Below are 22,439 nucleotides of genomic sequence, written 5' to 3' on the forward strand. Positions count from 1 at the left end.
GACAGGGCGTGGCAGGGCAGTTGGGGGCAGGCCTGAACAGTGTAAGATGACAAGCAGTTTGTGCCCTCTCTGATGCCTCAGCCCCCAAACACTCCTTCACAGGCACAGGGAAGCAGGTAGAAGAGCTGTGTGCAAAGGGAAGAGATGGAGATATTTTAAATATATATTTCTTAATCTCTATTTTACAGATCAAGAAATTGAGAATCAGGGAGGTTAAAAGATGTGTCCAGGGTCACAGATTAGTAAATGATGCCTGGGACCCCAACTGGTAGATGTAATAGTCAGGGTTCCCAAGAAAAACAGAACAAATAGGGGAAGGAGAGAGAGACAGAGACAAAGACAGAGAGACCCAGAGAGAAATAGAGATTGATTTTAAGGGATTGGCTCACACCATGGGCAAGTCTGAACTCAGTAGAGCAGGCCAGTGGGCTGGAAACTCAAGCAGGATTTCTATGTTTCAATCTTGAAGCAGAACTGCTTCTTTCAGAAAATCTCAGTCTTTGCTCTTAACACCTTTAACTGATTGGATGAGGCCCACCCACACTGTGGAGGGTAATTACCTTGACTTAAAGTCAATGGAATAAATCATAGAAACCTTCACAGCAACATCTAGATTAGTGTCTGACCAAACAAGTCAGCATCACAGCCTAGTCAAGTTGACACATAAAATTAACCATCATAGCTGGATATAAGCACCCAGTATTGACGGACTCTGGCCTAACACACGGTGATCGAGTAAACTTAAGCAGGTGTCTCAGGTAGGAAGCACGGCCACATATGTGTTCCCACCATACAGTGAGGAAAGTGAGGCAAGGCCATATCAACTGACCTGCCTGGGCCTCCCAAGTAATTAGCGTCAAGGCTGGGCCTGGCTCCCAGTCTCCAGACTCCAAATGCCCTGCTCTTTCCTCCCAGCCATGCCTCTGTCTGTGGCTGCTCTTCACTTTCCCTCTGCTCTGGAGCAGCTCAGGTGCTAAGCCCAAGCCTGCCAGGCTTGGGCCTTGCGGTGCTGTCCTGTTTTACCCTCCTAATGAGAACATTGAACTGTTCTTGGAAATTCATTTCTTTTTTTCTAGACTATTCAGCAGAACTATATTAGGGATGCTTAATGCTAAATCATGCAAACTCCTGTGTCAGGAATGGCCTCCCTTCTCTCTGGGTGCAAAAAAATCACTAGCCATCCTGTGGCTCAAAGGTCCACAGAGGTCCAGGCCTTCTCTCTCCCTCTCTTCTCACATGACCTAGTGGCCCAGGTTCAGGAACAATTCCATCAGGTTAGAGGCTCTCTCTGGACCACTTGGTGGGGCATAGTACTCATCAACCAAGGATCCCCAAAGAAAGCAGACCACTCTTGATTTTCAAAAATCATGTTCCAACCAACTTCCCGTGAAAGAGTGACCCTTGCTTAGCAAAGCCAAGCCACATCCACTTGCGGGTTCAGAGCTAGTGAGCATGTTTGGGCAACTGTTGGCCAGGAGCCAGTTTTACATCAGGAACAAGTAGCATCTTGGCAAATCATTTATCCTAACAGAAGAGTCCCTCATATTTGAAGGGGTCAGTGACATTGGAGGAGAGGCATGAATCTCAATGCTGGGTGATGTCTACCTCTCAGATTGTACATTAGGAGCTATAATGAGCAGTGTGGACCAAGAAGCGAAGGAGTGGTTTGCCTGATACCTCCGCAGGACATCTGCTCTGTGGCCTGTGCAGGAAACACTGTGCAACACTAGTGGGAGTGAAATGTACTTGCCCCTCTTGGAGTGAGGGCCGCAGCTCTTAGGGGCATGAAAGAGAAATGGTGGGGGATTGTCTCTTCCAGAGAGAGATGGCTAGAAAAGCTTAGTGGATCATAGGTCAGTTCAGATCAGCTCAATTCCCCTCTATGTGTCAGGGCCAGAGATGAACAGATGAACAAGACACAGCCCTTGTCTTCCCAGAACAGACCGACTGGTGGGGGAAATAGACAGATAATATCAATAAGATACAGTAAGTGCTAGGAGAGAGACATACCCAGGGTGCCATGGGAGCCTGGCGGAGGGACACCTCACCACGAAAAGGGGTTGGGCTATGTGAAGGAAATGACACTTGAGCTGAGTCTTTAAGTATGAGCAAGAATTTACTCGTGGAAGAAAGTGAGAAGAGCACTCAGGCAGGAACAACAGTGTAAGCAAAGGCCCAGAAGCATGAACAGCATGGGTGAGTTAAGCAAATGAGCTGAGAGTTCATAGGTCAGAAAGTAGGAAGATAAGAGGGCAGGGAGCTAAGGCCGTTAGTGAGGGAGGGGCCAGGCTCTGTATGCCAAACTAATAAACAGGTTAGACTTTATTCTATAGGCTATAAGGAGGCCCAACAGGCTTTAAATAGGGGTATGACCCATTTATAGAGTTCCAAATTGCAATAGGTGTCATTGATTTCTGTATGCCCACCTTCAAACTATCAGGTTCCAGAGTGATCTTTCTAATGTACAAATCCAATGATATTGCATGAATGAATGAATGAATCAAAAGAGTTATTTAGGAACAAAGAGAAAGGTTGTCAAGCTGCACTGAGGATCCAGCTGAGATGAGAAATCATGAATTTGCAGAGCCGCCAACTTGCACTGCTGTGTCATGTTCTCCGGCAACAGACCAGCAGAAAAGACAGGTTTGTAAGATGGAGACAGAGTCAGAATTTTGCCATGTCAGACTCGAGAGTGAAGAGTGCTGGTGAGAGAGTAATTTTGATGACTCACCACAGTGGTGAAGGTTGGGTAAGAAGGAGCATAGCGACCGCCCAGCACCTGAGTCCTGGCCTCGCTCTTTCCTCACGGAACAAACAACATAAGCTTCAGGGCCCAGTCCCCCTTCTCCAACTACCGGTCCCTGGGCTCCGTGCAGTCACCGGGCCACCGGGTCCGACCGGTCAGCAGTGCTGCCAGCGTCTACGCAGGCGCCGGGGGCTCGGGCTCCCGGATCTTCGTGTCCCACTCCACCAGCGTCCGGGGCGGCTGGGGATCCAGGAACCTGGGCGCCAGGATGGTCGGGGGTCTGGTGGGTGTAGGGGGCATTCAGGGCGAAAAGGAGACAGTGCAAGACCTTAATGACCACCTGGCCTCTTACCTGGAGAGGGTGAGGAGCCTGGAGGCCGATCATAGGAGACTGGAGTGCAAAATCCGGGAACACCTGGAGAAGAAGAGACCGCAGGTCAGAGATTGGGGGCATTACTTGAAGACCATCGAGGACCTCAGGGCTCAGATTTTTGCAAGTTCTGTGGGCAATGCCTGTCTTGCTGCTGATGACTTCAGAGTCAAGTATGAGATGGAGCTGGCCACGTGCCAGTCTGTGGAGAGTGACATCCACAGGCTCCACAAGGTCACTGATGACACCAGTGTCACCTGGCTGCAGCTAGAGACTGAGACCGAGGCTCTCAAGGAGGGGCTGCTCTTCATGAAGAAGAACCACGAGGAGGAAGTAAAGGGTCTACAAAACCAGACTGCCAAATCTGGGTTGACTGTGGAGTTGGATACCCCCAAAGCTCAGGACCTCAGCAAGATCATGGCGGACATCCGGGCCCAGTATGACGAGCTGGCTCAGAAGAACCGAGAGGAGCTGCACAAGTACTGGTCCCAGCAGACTGAGGAGAGCACCACAGTGGTCACCTCGCAGACCGCTGAGATAGGAGCTGCTGAGATGACACTCACGGAGCTGAGACGCACTGTCCAGTCCCTGGAGATCGACCTGGACTCCGTGAGAAATCTCAAGGCCAGCTTGGAGGACAGCCTGAGGGAAGTGGAGGCCCGCTATGCCATGCAGATGGAACAGCTCAATGGGGTCCTCCTGCACCTGGAGTCAGAGCTGGCCCAGACCTGAGCAGAGGGGCAACGCCAGACCTAGGAGTACGAGGCCCTGCTGAACATCAAGGTCAAGCTGGAGGCTGAGATCAACACCTACCGCCGCCTGCTGGAAGATGGGGATGACTTCAATCTTGGTGACGCTGTGGACAGCAGCAACTCCATGCAAACCATCCAGAAGACCACCACCCTCAGGCTCGTGGACGGCAAAGTGGTGTCTGAGACCTCAGACACCAAAGTTCTGAGGCACTGAGTTTGCAGAAGGAGGGTGCCCTGGGGAGCAGGAGGCCAATAAAAGTTGAGATGTTACTGCAAAAAAAAAAAAGAAGGAGCATAGCACAGTGCCTGGCAAATGGTGGGTGCTCAGTACATTTTTGTTGAATGATGAGAAGATGCGAAGATGGGTATGACAGTTACCAATTTTACTCACTGGTGAGTGTTCCCCCGTCTTCTAGTAAGACACACCCACTTTCCTGACAGTAAGTGTGACCATGTGATCCAGGGCTGGCCAATCAGAGTGCTCCACTCCCCTCCCACGACCATGATAGGCCCCAAGATGGTCATGTGACCCACAGCAGGCCAATTAGTGTTCTTCCCAGCACTGCAACTGGGACTAGCTGGAAGCCAGCCTTTTGCCTGTAGAATTATACTGGAAAGACGAAAGTCTAGGGCTCACCACAACCATCTTCACCACACAGAGGAGCCCTCTCTACAGTGGGGAATGACAGAGCAGAGCTGAGAGATGAAAGCACTGTGCTATGCTCCTTCTTACCCAACCTTCACCGCTGTGGTGAGTCATCAAAATTACTCTCTCGCCAGCACCCTTCACTCTCGAGTCTGACATGGCAAAATTCTGACTCTGTCTCCATCTTACAAACCTGTCTTTTCTGCTGGTCTGTTGCTGGAGAACATGACGCAGCAGTGCAAGTCAGCGGCTCTGCAAATTCATGATTTCTCATCTCAGGTGGATCCTCAGTGCAGCTTGACAACCCTTCTCTTTGTTCCTGAATAACTCTTTTGATTCATTCATGCAATATCATTGGATTTGTACATTAGAAAGATCACTCTGGAACCTGATAGTTTGAAGGTGGGCATACGGAAATCAATGACACCTATTGCAATTTGGAACTCTATAAATGGGTCATACCCCTACTTAAAGAAATGAAAACACTGGCCAGGGTCATCCCAGCCTATATAACACCTTTGTGTGAATTCGGGAAAAGCACCTTTGCCTCAAGTTTAAAAAGCTCTATGTTAATATATCAGAGTACAGGGGCTTCCCTGGTGGCGCAGTGGTTGGGAATCTGCCTGCCAATGCAGGGGACACGGGTTCGAGCCCTGGTCTGGGAGGATCCCACATACCGCGGAGCAACTGGGCCCGTGAGCCACAACTACTGAGCCTGCACGTCTGGAGCCTGTGCTCTGCAACAAGAGAGGCCGCGATAGTGAGAGGCCCGCGCACCGCGATGAAGAGTGGCCTCTGCTCGCCGCAACTAGAGAAAGCCCTCGCACAGAAACGAAGACCCAACACAGCCAATAAATAAATAAATAAATAACATAAAATAAAAATTAAAAAAAAAAAAAAAAAGAATGGCTTGTCTGCAAGGCTGAGGACAAATCTGATTCCATCTTAAAAAAAAAAAAAATATATATATATATATCAGAGTACAGGGAATTCCCTGGCAGTCCAGTGGTTAGGACTCAGCGCTTTCACTGCTGTGAGCCCAGGTTCAATCCCTGGTCAGGGAACTAAGATCCTGCAAGCTGCGCAGCACTCGGCAAAAAAAAAAGAAAAAAAAAAAGGTATGTGTGTGTATGTGTATATATATATATACACACATCCATATATATACACATATATATCATTATATATCACATATATATCCCATATATACATATATATCAGAGTACAACCTGAACAACCCTAAGTCATGGGCCCTGGAAATAGAAACAGAGGTGGCTATGCCCTCTGCCATGTTCAGTCACCCTGAAGGAACGTTCTAGCCCCAGTGGCCATCCTGCCCTCTGAGGCAGGCTGGAGTTGGAGGGCAGGGGACAGGAACGTGTCTCTGAGAGCCGCAGGTGAGAGAAGCAGTCTTAGGGGAGGCAGGAAGTGGTTGGGACATGCACGGTTGCAACTGTGTGAACATATCTCCTGAGCTTGTTTAGGGCTTCGTATGCCCATGTGGCTTTATTAAAGAGGGGATTCTCCCTCACTGCTCCAGGACTCAGCTGAAACCGTCTCACCTACCTCATGTGGGTTAGTATGTGAATGGCACGTATTTCATATACAATACCATGGGAATGGCCCCCCCCTTAGATGTGGTGCCTTTGTGCAGTACACAAGCTGAACAGTTGTACACAGGGACCCTGAGTCTGACAAGCTCCTCTGACCCTAGATATCGTACCCCTGTCCTTCCCAGTTAAAAAGCCAGCAAAACTCTTTCTCTCTGAGCAAGTGTAAAATGGGTACCTACCATTTGCCACTGGAAAAGCCCTGACTATTAATACACACTGACAAACAGAATGAAGTGTAACAGACAGATCAGGGCCCAGACCCCAGGCTCTGGAGGTTTCTATAAGTATTAAAATGGCAGTGGGAAGGAGACGATAAGAAAGCCGTTTAAGATGTCTGAGGTAGAGTTGCTCTTGGTAACAGCAGAGCTGGGGATGGGCCCTGGGGCTGGGGACTGAAGCAGAGGGGAGAAAGTTGAGCGGAGAGGCTGGGCGATCCTCACAGGCACTGAAATTCCCCAGGCTGGTTGCAGGCGTGACGTAATCTACCTCAGAGAATTATGGGTAATATTCTTTCCCCTCAAACCCTTCCCCTCCTCTGCCCCACTTAAACTTGATTGGTTGGTTTGTCCCTAAATTTGCAAGGAAGCCCAGCTACCCCAGCTAATGAGGACTTTTTACTCTTTCTATCGCTGGAGGGGGGAACGGGGGAACCAAATAAAATCCAGTGTGTTCCTCCCACAGGGAGGAAATCCCAAAGTGCCCCTGAGGCCTGGAGATGCACAATTTCCACCCTTCGATTCCCACCCCATGCCAGAGAAACTGTGATTTGCTGAAGAGTCTCAGAAACTTCGATGTTATCACTTTGCTCATCTCTTTCCAAAATCACCTCGAGTAACCGTGATGCAGTGGAAAAAATGTGAACTTCAAAGTACAACAGATCTAGTTTGAATTCCAGCTCTGACCTTGGACAAGTTACTCGATATTTCTGAGCTTCTATTTCCTTAAGTCTAAAAAAAGTGGGGGTGGGGCGCTGGGGAATTCCCTGGTCCAGTGGTTAGGACTTGGCGCTTTCACTGTGGTGGCCCAGGTTCAATCCCTGGTAGGGGAACTAGGATCCTGCAAGCTACGTGCTGTGCTCAGCCATAAATAAATAAATTAATTAACTAAGAATTCCCATCTCATAAGGCTGTTGTGATAGTTACATGAAATCATTTCTATAGAGCCGCTCCCTTAGTGCCAGCACAGAGTTCCCACTTCTACCACTATAATCCTTCCCCCCAAAGCCCCAATGGTATCAGACCTCCCCCTCCACTAGCTGTTACTGAACATGAGGATGGCCACATGGAGTGGAGAAAGAGAATTGGCTGAGCTGTTAGGAGCCCTGCACTTCAGATGTGGCTTTAGGACTTCAAGGGGCAACACCCAGCCTGTCTGGTCCTCGATTTCTTCATCTGTAAATGCAGATGGTGATTCCAGCCCTGCCCAACTCACAGAATGGATACGAGTTTTAAGGGAACTAATATGATTTGTAAATATCAGCAAAAATGGACATATTAAAGTACGAGTGAGTGACAGCAGTTTAGAGTGCTACTTTCCTGAGAAGTATCACATTTTCCCCTGCAGTAAAATGTAACCAGCCATTCATTTAATAAAGCTCAATTGGGGCATCCATCATGTGTCCAATCCTGTGGAAAGGATTAGTTCATCGATAACCCTTCTTCCTCCGTGCTACTGGATACATGGGTTAAACATTCATTTATTCATTAAATAAATAAATCTTTACTGAGCTTTTGAGGTTTGAAAGGAGTTACTACCATATTTATCTCTTATAGCACATATTTAAGTCTTAGTAATTTTGTTTACTGTCACCTCTTTCTGACTAGACTGTGAGCTATTTGACGACAGGTGAGATTTGGGCAAGATTCAGTTTCTGTTGACTGACCAAATGTACCCAAAGGACTGACTCAAATGACACGGTTGCCATGAGCTGCTTCTCTCTGACCATTAACTATAGTTAATGGGCTGCTTGTCACCCTAGTCAGGCCCAGGAGAGGGAACTGGACTCACCATGTTTCCATCACTCCAAAGGAACTACTGTTTGCCTTCCAGATGACTCAGAAGTCTCAAGGCCCTGGCCTGGCATCAGACCCCAGGTTAGCCCAGGGAAGTGTCCTCTCTGTGAGCACAGCCTGGCATCTGCCCAACCAACATGTAAGCTCTCTGGTCCCTCTGCAGCCCACGAGGCTCAGGGGCCATTAGAGCTGGCTGGGGCCTCTGATATTAATGAGGGATGTTCTCAGCGCAACTCAGCGCTGCTTCCTGGGCATCAGCCCACCGGGAGCAGAGACAGATCTCGCTGGCAAATGAGCTTCCCTCCAGGGCTGGGAGAATCCAAGGCTGCCCGCTGGATGGGTGGTGCCGGAAAGATTTTGCTTCTCTTTTTCCCTTTGTCTCCTCCCTTCCTCCGTCTCCCATCTCCATCCTCCCTTCCCTTCCTTGTCCCGCTTCACTTTCTTTTTTTGTCCCCTCCCCTCATGCACACTTCTTCTTACTCTCTTTCCTTATCACTTTTCCTGCTGTCCCATTGTCCCCTTCCTCCTTTATCTGGTGCCTACCTCCTCTCCTTTGCTCTTAATTTTTCTCATCTTTGTCTAATCCCATCTCTCTGCTACCTTGCCTCTTTCTGTCTTTTGTATATGTCTGCCTCTGTCTCCCTTTCCCTGTTTTCCTCTTTCTCCCCTCCCTCTACATTTCTAACCCTCTCGCCCTCAATCCTGCAACCACTACAGAGGCAGGAAAGCATGGTTTAGGGCACAAGAAAAGTCCAATTCTAACAGGACACAGAACACATAGAGGGGGTAAGCAGAAGAGCCTGGGATGGTATTTGAAATGATCTATGAGACAACCTTGAAACCAGGTTAAAGAGGGTTTTCTCCTTCCAAAATAAAACACAATATCATTTCACACCCACAACACTGGATAAAAATTTGACTTGACCAGTTGTTGGCAAGGATGTACAAACAATAGAATTTTCATACGCTTCTGGTGGAAGTAAAATGTAAAATGGTGCAACCACCTTGGAAAACTACCTTTTTCTTTTCTCATAAAGTGCAATGTACATCTGCTCTATGACCCAGCAATTGCACTCTTTGGTATAAACCCAAGAGAAGTGAAAAACTATGATCACATAAAGACAAAACATAATCATAGCAAACTGATTCATAACAGCCAAAATCTGGAAAATACCCAAATGTCCATCAGTAAGAAAGTGGATAAATAATCATTGTATATTCATACACTGGAATACTACTGAGCAATAAAAAGGAACAAACACATAACATAATGACAAATCTCTAAAATGTTATGTTGAGTGAAAGAAGCCAAACACAAAAGAATATGATTCCATTTATATGAAATTAAAAAAGAGACAAATTGCTCCAGTTGATTTTGATTGCAACTTTGTGAGACTCTGAAGGAGAGGGCAGAGGTTTATTTCATGTCATTAAACTAACCTACTGTGATAAAAATGAGGACGGTGGTGGTGTAGTACTGACAAGAAGGCAAGGGCAGAAGGGAGATTAACTGGAGAAGGAACTTTCTCAGATAATGGAAATGTTCTCTCATTTTGGATGACATTTATACAAGTGTATACAGTTATCAAAATTTATTGAACTGGACAGTTAATATCTGTCCATTCTATTGTACGTAAACTATGTTCGTTTTTAAAATCACCCATAATTACATAATCCACAAAAAAATACTGCTATATTTTCTTTTTTTTCTATTCATATACAAATATATTTTCATAACTGAGGTTAAATGATATATACAACTCCTTTTAACATCATTTTGTGCATTTTCCCACGTCTTTAAAATTTGTTGAAAAGCATCCCTTTTATTGAATATAATAGATCATCCTATGAATGGATAAAGAAGATGTGGGACATATATACAATGGAATATTACTCAGCCATAAAAAGAAATGAAATGGAGGTATTTGTAATGAGGTGGATGGAGTTAGAGTCTGCCATGCAGAGTGAAGTAAGTCAGAAAGAGAAAAACAAATACAGTATGCTAACACATATATATGGAATCTAAGGAAAAAAAAAAAAAAGGTCATGAAGAACCTAGTGGCAAGATGGGAATAAAGACACAGACCTACTAGAGAATGGACTTGAGGATATGGGGAGGGGGAAGGGTAAGCTGTGACAAAGTGAGAGAGTGGCATGGACATATATACACTACCAAACGTAAAATAGATAGCTAGTGGGAAGCAACCGCATAGCACAGGGAGATCAGCTCCGTGCTGTGTGACCACCTAGAGGGGTGGGATAGGGAGGGTGGGAGGGAGGGATATGCAAGAGGGAAGAGATATGGGAACATATGTATATGTATAACTGATTCACTTTGTTATAAAGCAGAAACTAACACACCATTGTAAAGCAATTATACTTCAATAAAGATGTTTAAAAAAAAATAGATCATCCTAGAGATGTACCATAATTTATGTCACCATTTCCCTATTATTGGACAGGTATGTTGTTTCCATTTTTTCACTATTATTAATGGCAATGTCATGACAAACATAAATGGAAATGCGTAGGTACTGAAGATTTTTTTACATTAAACTAGTGGTTTAAGAGCAGACCAGTTAAGTTTGACTCTCAGCTCCACCATTTACTAGTTGTGGGACCCAGGCAGTTTACTTAACCTTTCTCTGCTTCAATTTCCTCACTGGAAATGATGGAGATGTTAATAGTAACTTACCTCTAGGGTTGTGGTGAGGTTTAATGGGATAATAAATATAAAGCACTTAGAAACGTGCCTTGCATTTAGTAAGTCCTCAAGAAGTATTAGATATTGTATACAGTACTATGAGGAAAGAAATACAACTGGGCTTAGAACAATTGATGTTGCAAACAAGTTAAAAAAAAATTATTGTTGTTGGAGGACTGGGGGAGACTGGAGAGAGCTTTTAGATTACCCCCAAAGTCTATATTTGGGTTGGCAGAGTGTAGACTAGGGATGGCATAGCCCACATTTGCCACATCCCTTGATCTTGGCAGACATTACTATTCAACTACCACACTGCTCCCATGGAGCCCAGATACAGCCTCATAATCACTTTCATCACTCTAGATTCACTACTCTTTAATCAAGCTGAGATAAGGGGTGGGCTTCTTTACATCCTTGTTCTAGAGCAATGGTTCTCAGCCCTGGTACATATTGGAATCACCTGGGTGGTGGGGTGGGCGGACTTCCAAGATAGTCCCCAATGATCCCCGCCTCCTGGTAGGCACGTCCTTGTGTACTTCTCCCCTTTTTGAGTGTGGGCTGGACCTAGTGGCTTGTTTCTAATGAATAGAATATAGCAAAAGTAAGATGTAAGCTATTATATATAGACTGGATAAACAACAAGGTCCTACTGTATAGCACAGGGAACTATAATCAATATCCTATGATAAACCATAATGGAAAAGGATATTAAAAAAAAGAATCTGTATATATGTATAACTGAATCACTTTGCTGTACAGCAGAAATTAACATAACATTGTAAATCAACTATACTTCAATAAAAAAAAGAATAGGGCAAAAGTAATGGGGTGTCATTTCCATGAATGGGTTATAAAGCAGTGTGACTTCCCTCTTGCTAGCAGACCCTCTCTCTTGCTGACTTGAATGAAGCAAGCTTCCATGTGGGAAAGGCCCAAGTGGCAAAGAAGTGAAAGTGGCCTCCAGCCAACAGCCAACTAGGAACAGGGACCCTCGGCCCAGCAGCCTGTGAGGAACTGAGTCCTGCCAACAACAACTGAGTGAGCTTGGAAGCAGATCCTGCTCCAGTTGACCTTGACTGCAACCTTCTGAGAGACCCTGGGCCCACACCTTGATTGCAATTTTGTGAGAGACCCTGAAGCAGAGGATCCAGCTGAGCTGTGTCTGGACTCCTGAACACAGACACTGTGAGATAATAAATGCATGTTGTTTGAAGCCACTAAGTGCTGGGGTAATTTGTTACACAGCACTAGATAAAGAAAAGAAGTGGAAAAGGGGGTGGGGTCTTTAAAAATTCATACTGCTGCTAACTACTTAAATCAGGATTTCTAAGGCTGGGGCCCAATCACTGGTAGTTTTTAAATCTCCCCAGGTGATTCTAATATATAGCCAGAATCCACTGTCTGGGCTTCTCAACTGTAAAGTGCCTAGGAATCATCTAAGTGTTTTGTCAAAATGCAGATCTAGGGAGGGGCCCAAGGCTTTGCATTTCCAAAAAGCTCCCAGGTTATGTTGATGCCGAGGGTCGCCAGACCACACAAAGTAGCAAGGGTCTAGAGACTCTAACACAGGACAAGACAGGCCTGAACTTGGTGTGTGGCTCTGGAAAGTGTGCAGAGCACGAGGATGTGAAGTGCGTGAAGGGATACTCCTCAAATCTTGGCAATCAGTTGGGCATAGAGGGTGATGCAAGGGTGACAGCTGCCTTGAGGTTTGAAGTCCAGAGGACTGGGAAGAAGCTGGCATTTTTGGGTGAGATGAGGAATTTTAAAAGGAGAAGCCTGATTAGGAGGAAAAATAATCAATGATGGAAGTAACCTGATAGAGATGATCAGGACATAATTTGTGGGACCCAGTACGAGATGAAAATGTGGAGCCCCTTGTTCAAAATTAATAAGAATTTCTGCAGAATCTAAAATATGACACAAATGAGCTTATCTACTAAACAGAAACAGAGTCAGAGACATAGAGAACAGACTTGTGCTTGTCAAAGAGGAGGGGGGGATGGAGGAAGGATGGATTGGGAGTTTGGGATTAGCAGATGCAAACTATCATATATAGAAAGGATAAACAACAAGGTCCTACTGTATAGCACAGGGAACTATATTCAATATCCTATAATAAATCATAATGGAAAAGAATATATATACATAACTGAAACCTTCTGTTGTACACCAGAAACTAACACAGCATTGTAAATTAACTATACGTCAATGGAATAAATTTTTTTTTAATTATTGAGAATTTCAAGATGGCAAGAGCAGAGCATTAACCCAAGGGTGGGAGGCCCTCTGAGCATGGGTCATACATCCTGGGACAGATTTGTCAACAGCAAGACTTACCTACTCCAAGAAACTATCTTTGGTGCCCTTGGTAGCCCCTGTCCCAGCCCCTCTGCCCTAGGGAATGCCATGCTCCTTGCCTGGGACTCCCTCACATGTTATCCTCCCACAAGGCACTGGTCTTGCTAGCTCCTGTGCCTGCCTCCCCAGTGAGACTGGAAGATGATGGGGGGCAGAAAGAGCGACTGCTTTGCTCTTTCCCCCCCACCTGGTCTCATAGAAGCCTGGGTGTGGCTTGTTTAAGTCCCCCCAGATCAGCAACAGGCCTGGGTTTCAATCCCTGTCCTGCACCCACCTCCCCTGTGCCAAGGCGGAGCTGTGCTGCCCTGAGCCGCAGCAGCTGGCTTTCCCTCCCTCCAGCCCCTCCCTGGACCTGTGGGTCTCTCGCAGACTGGCCACTCCGATAATAAGCTATGAACACAGTTCACGGCCTGTAGCTCCAAGAATATTGCTGAATAGTTATTTTCAGCAGAGTGCTGTATGGTCCAAATCAGAAAAAGCTATTCCCAGGGGTGGGGCAATGGAGAATTGGATGAAGGTACTTAAAAGGTACAAACTTCTCATTATAAGACAAATAAGTGCTAGAGATGTAATGTATGAAAGTTGTTAAGAGAGGAAATCCTAAGAGTTCTCATCACAAGGAAAAAATATTTTTTTCTTTTTCTTTCATTTTATATCTATATGAAATGATGGATGTTCACTAAATTTATTGTGGTAATCATTTCATGGATGTATGTAAGTCAAATCATTATGCTGTACACCTTAAACTTATACTGTGCTGTATGTCAATTATATCTCAATAAAACAGGAAGAAAGAAAAAAAAAGAAAATAGCTGTTCCCTCCCTGAGGGTTGGCACTGGCTCCTGGCTGATCATTTGACACTGATTGGTTTCCTGTGGTTGTTTGTGAATTGCTTACAGTGCTAACCTGGACACCCTCAGGATCAGACCCCACTCTCAGGCCAGCTCCCAGATTGCCTTAAAAGGGCCTAGAGAGTCTCCTTCTGGGCCAAATTATGAACAAAAATTCACAATCAATGTACTGGAAAAATATGTAATCAAACTGATCTACTTAACAAACTTATTATCCTTCCCAGTACTTAAATCATGTCTCAACACAAGAAACTAAAATGTCAAGAGGATGAAAATAATGCAGTGTATCACAGTCTACAAAATTCTATTGAATTTTACCTGCTGCAACTTTGCACATATGGTCCTGAAATGATAGGTAAATGGTGGGATGTTTGGCATCTTGCTCTGTGACTTTATACCTAAGGAAGAAGGAAACAAATATTTACTGTGAAGCTATTATGTGTCAGGTACTGTGCTGGGCACTTCACATGTTATCTGGTTTAATAGCCTGGAGAAGCAGAATAACAGCGATGGCGAGAACAGTCTCATAAGCTAAACAGCTGGGTACAAGTGAAGCTCTGCTCTTACTAACTCCTGCCTCAATTTTCTTATCTGTGAAATGGTCAGAATGATAATAATAGTACTTTCCTCATGGGGTTGATGAACTGATTAACGAATTACATGAATTATTACTCATAAGACACTTAGGACAGCACTGACTTTCCATGTTTAATAATCTACCTTTAGGGCTTCCCTGGTGGTGCAGGGGTTAAGAATCCGCCTGCCAATGCAGGGGACAGGGGTTCGAGCCCTGGTCCGGGAAGATCCCACAGGCCGCGGAGCAACTAAGCCCACGCGTCACAACTACTGAGTCTGTGCTCTAGAGCCCACGAGCCACCACTACTGAAGCCTGTCCACCTAGAGCCCGTGCTTTGCAACAAGAGAAACCACCGCAATGAGAAGTCCATGCACCGCAATGAAGAGTAGCCCCTGCTCGCCGCAACTAGAGAAAGCCCACGCTCAGCAAGGAAGACCCAACGCGGCCAAAAATAAATAAATTAAATAAATAAATTTATTTGAAAAAATAATAATAAATCTACTTTTATGTTCACAGCATACTTGTGAGATAGTATGACAATGCTCAATTTACAGATGAAGTAACTGAAATTCAGAGACGTGAGGCAATTTGCTCAAGGTCACAAAGTTAATAGTGCAGGAGGTATTTGAACTCAGGAATGCTCCGAGTACAGCCCAACGTTGAAATTCCTGGCATTATTCAATCCTGAGCTTCCATCATGTGTCAGGCACTGCAGAGAAAGTGGAGAACTAGAAGATGAGGTCCTGTTTGTTTTGGGGAAAAGAGGGGAGCCAAAAACAACTAAAGAGATGAAGAAAATTTCAGACAGTGACAATGCAATGAAGACAATGAAACAGACTGACGTCAATAGGCAAAAACGGAAAATGACCCAAATGCTCATCAACAGGAGAATGAATACACAAATGGCAGTAGTATATCCATACAATGGAATAGCAGGGAATGAAATTCTGATACACGTAACAACATGGATGAATCTCAAAATCATTATGCTGGGTGAAAAAAAGCACACGCAAAATACTACATGCTGTATGATTCTATTTATATCATTCTAGAGAATGCAAATGACTCTATATTGACAAAAACCAATCCAGTGGTTGCCTAGGGCTGAGGGCAGAGAGAAGGATGGGCTGACTGCCCAGAGGAAACTTCTGGAGAGAAGGAAATGCTCTGTTTCCTGATTGTGGTGGCTGTTTCATGGGTGTATACATATAACGAAAGCCATCAAACTGTACACTTTAAATGGATACAGTTTCCTGCACATTAATTAAACCCCAGTCAAGTTGATTTTAAAATATGGAATAGTGACTGTGCAGGTTGGTAGGGCAGGGCTACTTTAGGTCTCTCGAACAGAATGAAATTTGTGCTGAGAATTTAATGCTGTTCAAGCGGTAAGAGATCTAGTCCAAGGGCACCCAAATATTTTCAATCCATGGCAAACCAAGGGCAGGGGGCATCTGGTCCCTGATGCAATGAGAAGGTGCAGTGTCTAAAAAGAACTTAAAAATAAGAATAAGACCCATTTAAGAAATTTCATTACCACCATGCACCGGCAATTCTAAACAATGTCAGTGACAGAATACTCTTCCCTGCTCAAGCTGACCACTCCTACAACCAATGTTTTCAGTAATGGTCCATGGGATCAGAAAATTCTGTGTGGCTTATAGTTAACCTTAATTTTTTTTTGAGTACAGTGGTAAACCATGATTTTAAAATATGTGTCATAGGGCTTCCCTGGTGGCACAGTGGTTAAGAATCCGCCTGCCACTGCAAGGGACACGGGTTCGGGCCCTGATCCGGGAAGATCCCACATGCCGCTGAGCAACTAAGGTCATGCACCACAACTACTGAGCCTGCGCTCTAGAGCCCGTGAGCCACAACTACTGAAGGCCGCGCGCCTAGAGCCTGTGCTCCACAACAAGAGAAGCCACCGCAATGAGAAGCCCGCGCACCACAACGAAGAGTAGCCCCCGCTCGCCGCAACTAGAGAGCCCGTGCGCAGCAACGAAGACCCAAAGCAGCCAAAAATAAATAAATAAAATTAATTAATTAATTAATTTAAAAAATATCTCATAAGCTTTTATCATACCTATTATAATTTCCTTCAGAGTGCCCCGCCTTTGTGACTTTTTCATTGACTTTTATTGAAATTAGACTTGAATAGCTCAATTTCCATCTTGTACATGGGATACCCAGCCCATCTGGGTCCATAATGGTCATGTCAGATCCTGCTGGCCAACCAGCTCACAAATGCCAGCGAATTCAGGAAAACTGTTATTTGTTTTTCTAATTTTTATTTTTGTTTTGTTGCGTTTGACTGAAAATCTCCTGCAGACCATATTCTGGTATCAAGCACCTGGCATCTGCTCCAAACCATGCATTCAGTGCCTAACTCCTCATTTTTACCAATGAAGAAACTGAGACCCAGAGATGTTAAATCATTTCCATAATGGAACAGCTAAGACCAGGATTCAGGTTAGACTTTTGCCGTCCACCACAATGCCCCCACTGCATATTTACTGAACACCTTCTACATGCCGGGCCCTGTGCAGGAAGAGACAGCCCATAGAAGATCTGAAAGTAATGGTCTCTGCCCTTTAGAAGTGTAGTCTTAGCGTCCAAGACTAAAAAAGCATGAATCCACCAGGGAAATGTATTCAATTGCTGAGCACCTATTATACCAGACACTGAGCTGGACGCTGTGATAATAACTGACGTGGATCCGGGGTTCCCCTGCAACATCCCACTTCACACCTGTGTCTTATTTGACCCTCCCAGCAGCATTACTAAGTAGTAATATCAGAATCCCACTTTTCAGAGAAAAAACTGCTGTAAAGGAATGTTAAGTAGCTTGCCTAAGGTCACACAGCTAGGAGTGGAAGCTCTGGGCTTTTCCTGGGTCTGTCTGACTCCAGAGCCAGAGCTCTTATCCAATGTGCTCCCCGGAATCACTATTATCATGCAGAAGGGATATTAAGAGAATAGCACTGGCACTTACCCTTAAGGTAACCGTAGGCTGATAGGGGATAAGGCTTGCCTGCTTCATCACCACAACTCCTGCTCACAGAGGCTACACCCAGGCTGTGTGGTCCAGGCAGTTTGGACCAGCCAAGTTCAAGGGAGAAAGAGAATTGCCATTTTGGATCTCCCCCTTAGTAGGCTTGGCCTCCATATGGTCCCAGAGTGACATGGGGAACACAACAACGGCTCAGTTTAAGAGACTGAGGGCACCGTATGGCACCATAAAAGCCTGGCTCAAAGGAACCAGTTTTAACAAAGATTTGTATAGGTCTTTCATACCGTAACATTCAACACAATCCCCTCCCACTTCAACCACCTACCTGGCACCCTAATACCATACATACATACATAATAAACTACAAGCATATTTTCAAGAGAGACAAAAAAAAAGAAAAAAAAAGCCTAAGAACTTACAGGTTATCTAAATGTGGTAATCCATTTTGCAAAACTGAACACCAAGATATATGGTCTCACTGGAAGAGCATATTTAAAATCAGGGCTGTCCTTGAACATGAGAATTATATGGGGATATCTATGGCTGTCATAGAGCTAGATCACTATAAACACACATCATTTTCTTCTTCTGGAAGTGAAGAATGGCTCCTAAGGTTTTGAGAAAATAAACACTGGTGGGTGTTTTTTTTTTTAACCAAGTGGTTGCTTAGTGAGAATAGTTACCAAATACCTGAGGGCTATAGTTTATGTCAAAGATTTCAAAGGAGAAGCCTACATTTCATACTAAGTATGAATCTTGAATTATACCCTTATAGCAAAAACAAGCATCTTCAGTATCAGTGTACAGACCCCTCAAATCATAGTCCCAACATGCTTTTCTAGTTTTTCTCCCTATTCCTCCCTCTCTGCCTCAACCAGACTATTGCCATGACTGGGATCTTGTAGGCACTTAACTAAGAGTTGTAGGAAGGAAGGAAGGAAGGAAGGAAAGAAGGAAGGAAGAAAGGAAGGGAAGGAGGGAGGAAGGTCGGAGAGAATGAACAAATGAAATAGTAAATATAATCAGGGCTTAAATGACCTCATGCTATCTCCCTCCTCCCCTCTATGAAATCCTACTCTATATAAAGGATCCCATAAACTCAGATCAAAGTATCATTTGACTATGACACAAGAAGCTTCTAACTAACCTAGAGCAGTGTTTTTCCACTCTGGCAGCACATTAGAATTATCCAGTGAGCTTTCAAAAAACACTAATGCCAGGGCCCCACTCCAGAAAATATGATTGAATTGAACTGGAGTGAGGCCCAGGCCGCGGTGCTTTTTTTCTAATGTGCAGATAGGGTTGAGCATTTCTGGTACAGCCCAACCCCTTCAGAGGTCCAGAGAGTTGATGTTACTTCTCCAAGGCCAGAAAGCTGGTGGGTGACAGAGGCAGGACAGGAACTCAGACCATCACTGAGTCACTCTAGCCTTTATCAGCTCTTGATCTCATGAAATTCTTCCTTCTCTCTTACGTCTCTCAGACTACAGTTTTTCTAATTCATGTGCCAGGGGCCAGGTACATGGCAGTGAGCAAAACAGCGTTTGCTCTCATCTTGGCCTCAGCAGGAAGACCCCATATACCTGGAGGCCTTTCTCAATCTGGATCATGCTACTTTGTGAGTTTCTTGGGACCAGGAGCCAAGAGTTAGTTATTCATCTTTGGAGCTGCAGGGCCTAGCATGTAGCCTGGTACGGGGTCAGATGTTATGAAAGTTTGATGAATAAATAAATGAATGCAAGTGATTCCTGAATCCCCTTACATGGAATAAAAAAAAACCCAGAAAACTGTCAAGAAGACCCCTTGTATGAGTCAGGACTTTCTCAATTTTATGTCAGAGAAATCCAACTTTAATTTTTTGAGGCAAAAGAGGGTATTTATTTGCTCATAACTGGCAAAGGCTAGTGTGCAGAATCCCAGAGCTCAATCCATGTCATGAGGGCTCTATCTCTCTTCTCAGCTCCCAGCTTAGTTTGTACCATCTTGGCTTCATGCTTAATTCAGGGCCTTTCCAATATTCCCAGTATTCCCAGGTTCGTATCCTCTCATTTTAGGAATCCCAACAATGACCACATATCGTTCCCAGGGACGACTCTGAGGGCCCTGTCCAACCATCCCTGAACCAAACACTTTGGCTGGTGAAAAGTGTACTCTGATTGGTCAGCCTGGCTCACAAGCTCACCCAGGGGCGGTCGGCAGGGTACCACTACTGTCAATCTCACCAAGAACACATGAAATTGGCAAGGAGTCCCCCTTAGGAACCAGAAGAAGGAGACAGGAAAGTGTGCCGGACTGCCATGGTCTTCTATCTTTCCATCTTTCTGCTCCATCATCCTACTTGGCATGATGGCTTTTGTCCTCATCCATGTAACTTCATGGATACAAGATAGGTGCCACAGATCTAAACATTATGATGTCTTCAAGGCAGGAAGAAAGGGAGAGGGACAGCCCTAGCCTTATCTGTCACTTTTATCAAGAAAGCAGGGACTTCCCTGGTGGTGCAGTGGTTAAGAATCCACCTACCAATGCAGGGGACACGGGTTCCAGCCCTGGTCTGGGAAGATCCCACATGCCACGGAGCAACTAAGCCTGTACGCCACAACTACTGAGCCTGTGCTCTAGAGCCCGCGAGCCACAACTACTGAGCCCACGTGCCACAACTACTGAAGCCCGCGTGCCTAGAGCCCATGCTCCTCAACAAGAGAAGACACCGCAATGAGAAGCCCGCGCACTGCAATGAGTAGCCCCCGCTTGCCACAACTAGAGAAAGCCCGTGTGCAGCAACGAAGACCCAACACAGCCAAAAATAAAAATAAATAAATAAATAAATTAATTAATTAAAATAAAAGGAAGCAAAAACTTTCCCAGAAACACCCCAAGAAGACATCCCATCACTGGCCAGCACCGGACAACCCTGCTACCCCCAGCTGCAAAGAAGGCTAGAAAATATAGTTTTAACAAACCAGAGTTGAATTTCATGACTAGCTGGGATCAATACTAATTCCTCCTCCACCCTGTACTCTCCCTCCCCAGGGTTAATTACTCTTGCCCTGAGTCCCCATAGCATACTGGGCCTCCCTTATCAAAGAGACACATGCACTGTACAGCAATTGCTTGTTTTTCCAGCCCTACCCCTCGCTAGGATTTCTAAAGACTTCTATCTTGTTCATAGTTGTATCCCCAACCTTTAGCACAGTGCCCAGCTTCAATCCACCAATGTTTTATGACTGTCTACCATGTGTCAGGCCCTGTGCAAATAAGTAGGCTCTCAGTGAACACATCTTGTATGCATGGATGAATGGAGGTGTGGATGGGGGGGTGGGTAGATAGTGGATGGAAGAATGGTGGATGGTAGATGGATGGATGGTGGATGGATGGTGGATGGGTGTATAGATGGATGGATGGATGCATGGATGGATGGATGGATGGCTGGTTGGATGCATGGATGGGTGGATGGATGGTGGATGGGTGGTGGGTGGGTGTATAGATGGGTGGATGGATGCATGGATGGATGGATGGATGGATGGATGGGTGGATGCATGGATGGGTGGATGGATGCTGGATGGGTAGTGGATGGGTGTATAGATGGGTGGATGGATGCATGGATGGATGGATGCATGGATGGTTGGATGCATGGATGGATGGATGGATGGGTGGATGCATGGATGGGTGGATGGATGGTGGATGGGTGGTGGGTGGGTGTATAGATGGGTGGATGGATGCATGGATGGATGGATGGATGGATGGATGGGTGGATGCATGGATGGGTGGATGGATGCTGGATGGGTAGTGGATGGGTGTATAGATGGGTGGATGGATGCATGGATGGATGGATGCATGGATGGATGCATGGATGGGTGGGTGGATGCATGGATGGGTGGGTGGATGCATGGATGGATGGATGGATGGATGCATGGATGCATGGATGGGTGGGTGGATGCATGGATGGATGGATGGATGGATGGATGGATGGATGCATGGATGCATGGATGGATGGATGGATGGATGGATGGATGCATGGATGGATGGATGGATGGATGGATGGATGGATGCATGGATGGATGGATGGATGGATAGATGGATGGATGCATGGATGGATGGATGGATGGATGGATGCATGGATGGGTGGGTGGATGCATGGATGGATGGATGGATGCATGGATGGGTAGGTGGATGCATGGATGGATGGATGGATGGATGGTTGGATGCATGGATGGGTGGATGGATGCTGGATGGGTAGTGGATGGGTGTATAGATGGGTGGATGGATGCATGGATGGATGGATGGGTGGATGGATGGGTGGATGGATGCTGGATGGGTAGTGGATGGGTGTATAGATGGGTGGATGGATGCATGGATGGATGGATGGATGGATGGGTGGATGCATGGATGGGTGGATGGATGGGTGGTTGGATGCATGGATGGGTGGATGGATGGTGGATGGATGCATGGATGGGTGGGTGGATGCATGGATGGATGGATGCATGGATGGATGGATGGATGGGTGGATGCATTGATGGGTGAATGGATGGTGTTTAGATGGCTGGATGGTACATGGTGAATAGCTATCATCACTGTCCAGTGGCTCCACCCAGATCAGCCTGAGGCTCCCTTGTCCTCTTCTCACCCCTCTCACCCTAGGCTGTCATTTCACCTACCTGAAAGCCTTCTCATTTCACACGGAGCTATTAGATGGTCCCTCTTGGTCCTCAGGCAACAGCTAATACCTTTCCTTCCTTCTGCCACCCAGCATCCAGCTGCATCTTGAATCAATACCAGTCAAGTGGGTGTGA

The 22,439-nt window shown here is 45.6% G+C and overlaps 1 protein-coding gene and 1 pseudogene across 1 annotated transcript; one reads left to right on the forward strand and one right to left on the reverse strand.

Annotated features, from left to right (window-relative positions):
• The first annotated feature begins 2,572 nt into the window (after positions 1-2,572).
• On the forward strand, positions 2,573-4,087 carry LOC132370145 (keratin, type I cytoskeletal 18-like; annotated as a pseudogene).
• Positions 4,088-21,391: 17,304 nt separating this feature from the next.
• LOC132369917 (guanine nucleotide exchange factor subunit RIC1-like) lies at positions 21,392-22,096 on the reverse strand (the record flags this gene model as incomplete). The annotated part of the gene is made up of 1 exon (XM_059929628.1): positions 21,392-22,096. A coding segment is annotated over exon 1 (705 nt), but the record flags the coding sequence as incomplete, so codon positions are not given.
• Positions 22,097-22,439: the final 343 nt, after the last annotated feature.

This window comes from Balaenoptera ricei, chromosome 8, assembly GCF_028023285.1.
Source record: "Balaenoptera ricei isolate mBalRic1 chromosome 8, mBalRic1.hap2, whole genome shotgun sequence".
In the NCBI taxonomy this organism is placed as follows: Eukaryota; Metazoa; Chordata; class Mammalia; order Artiodactyla; family Balaenopteridae; genus Balaenoptera; species Balaenoptera ricei.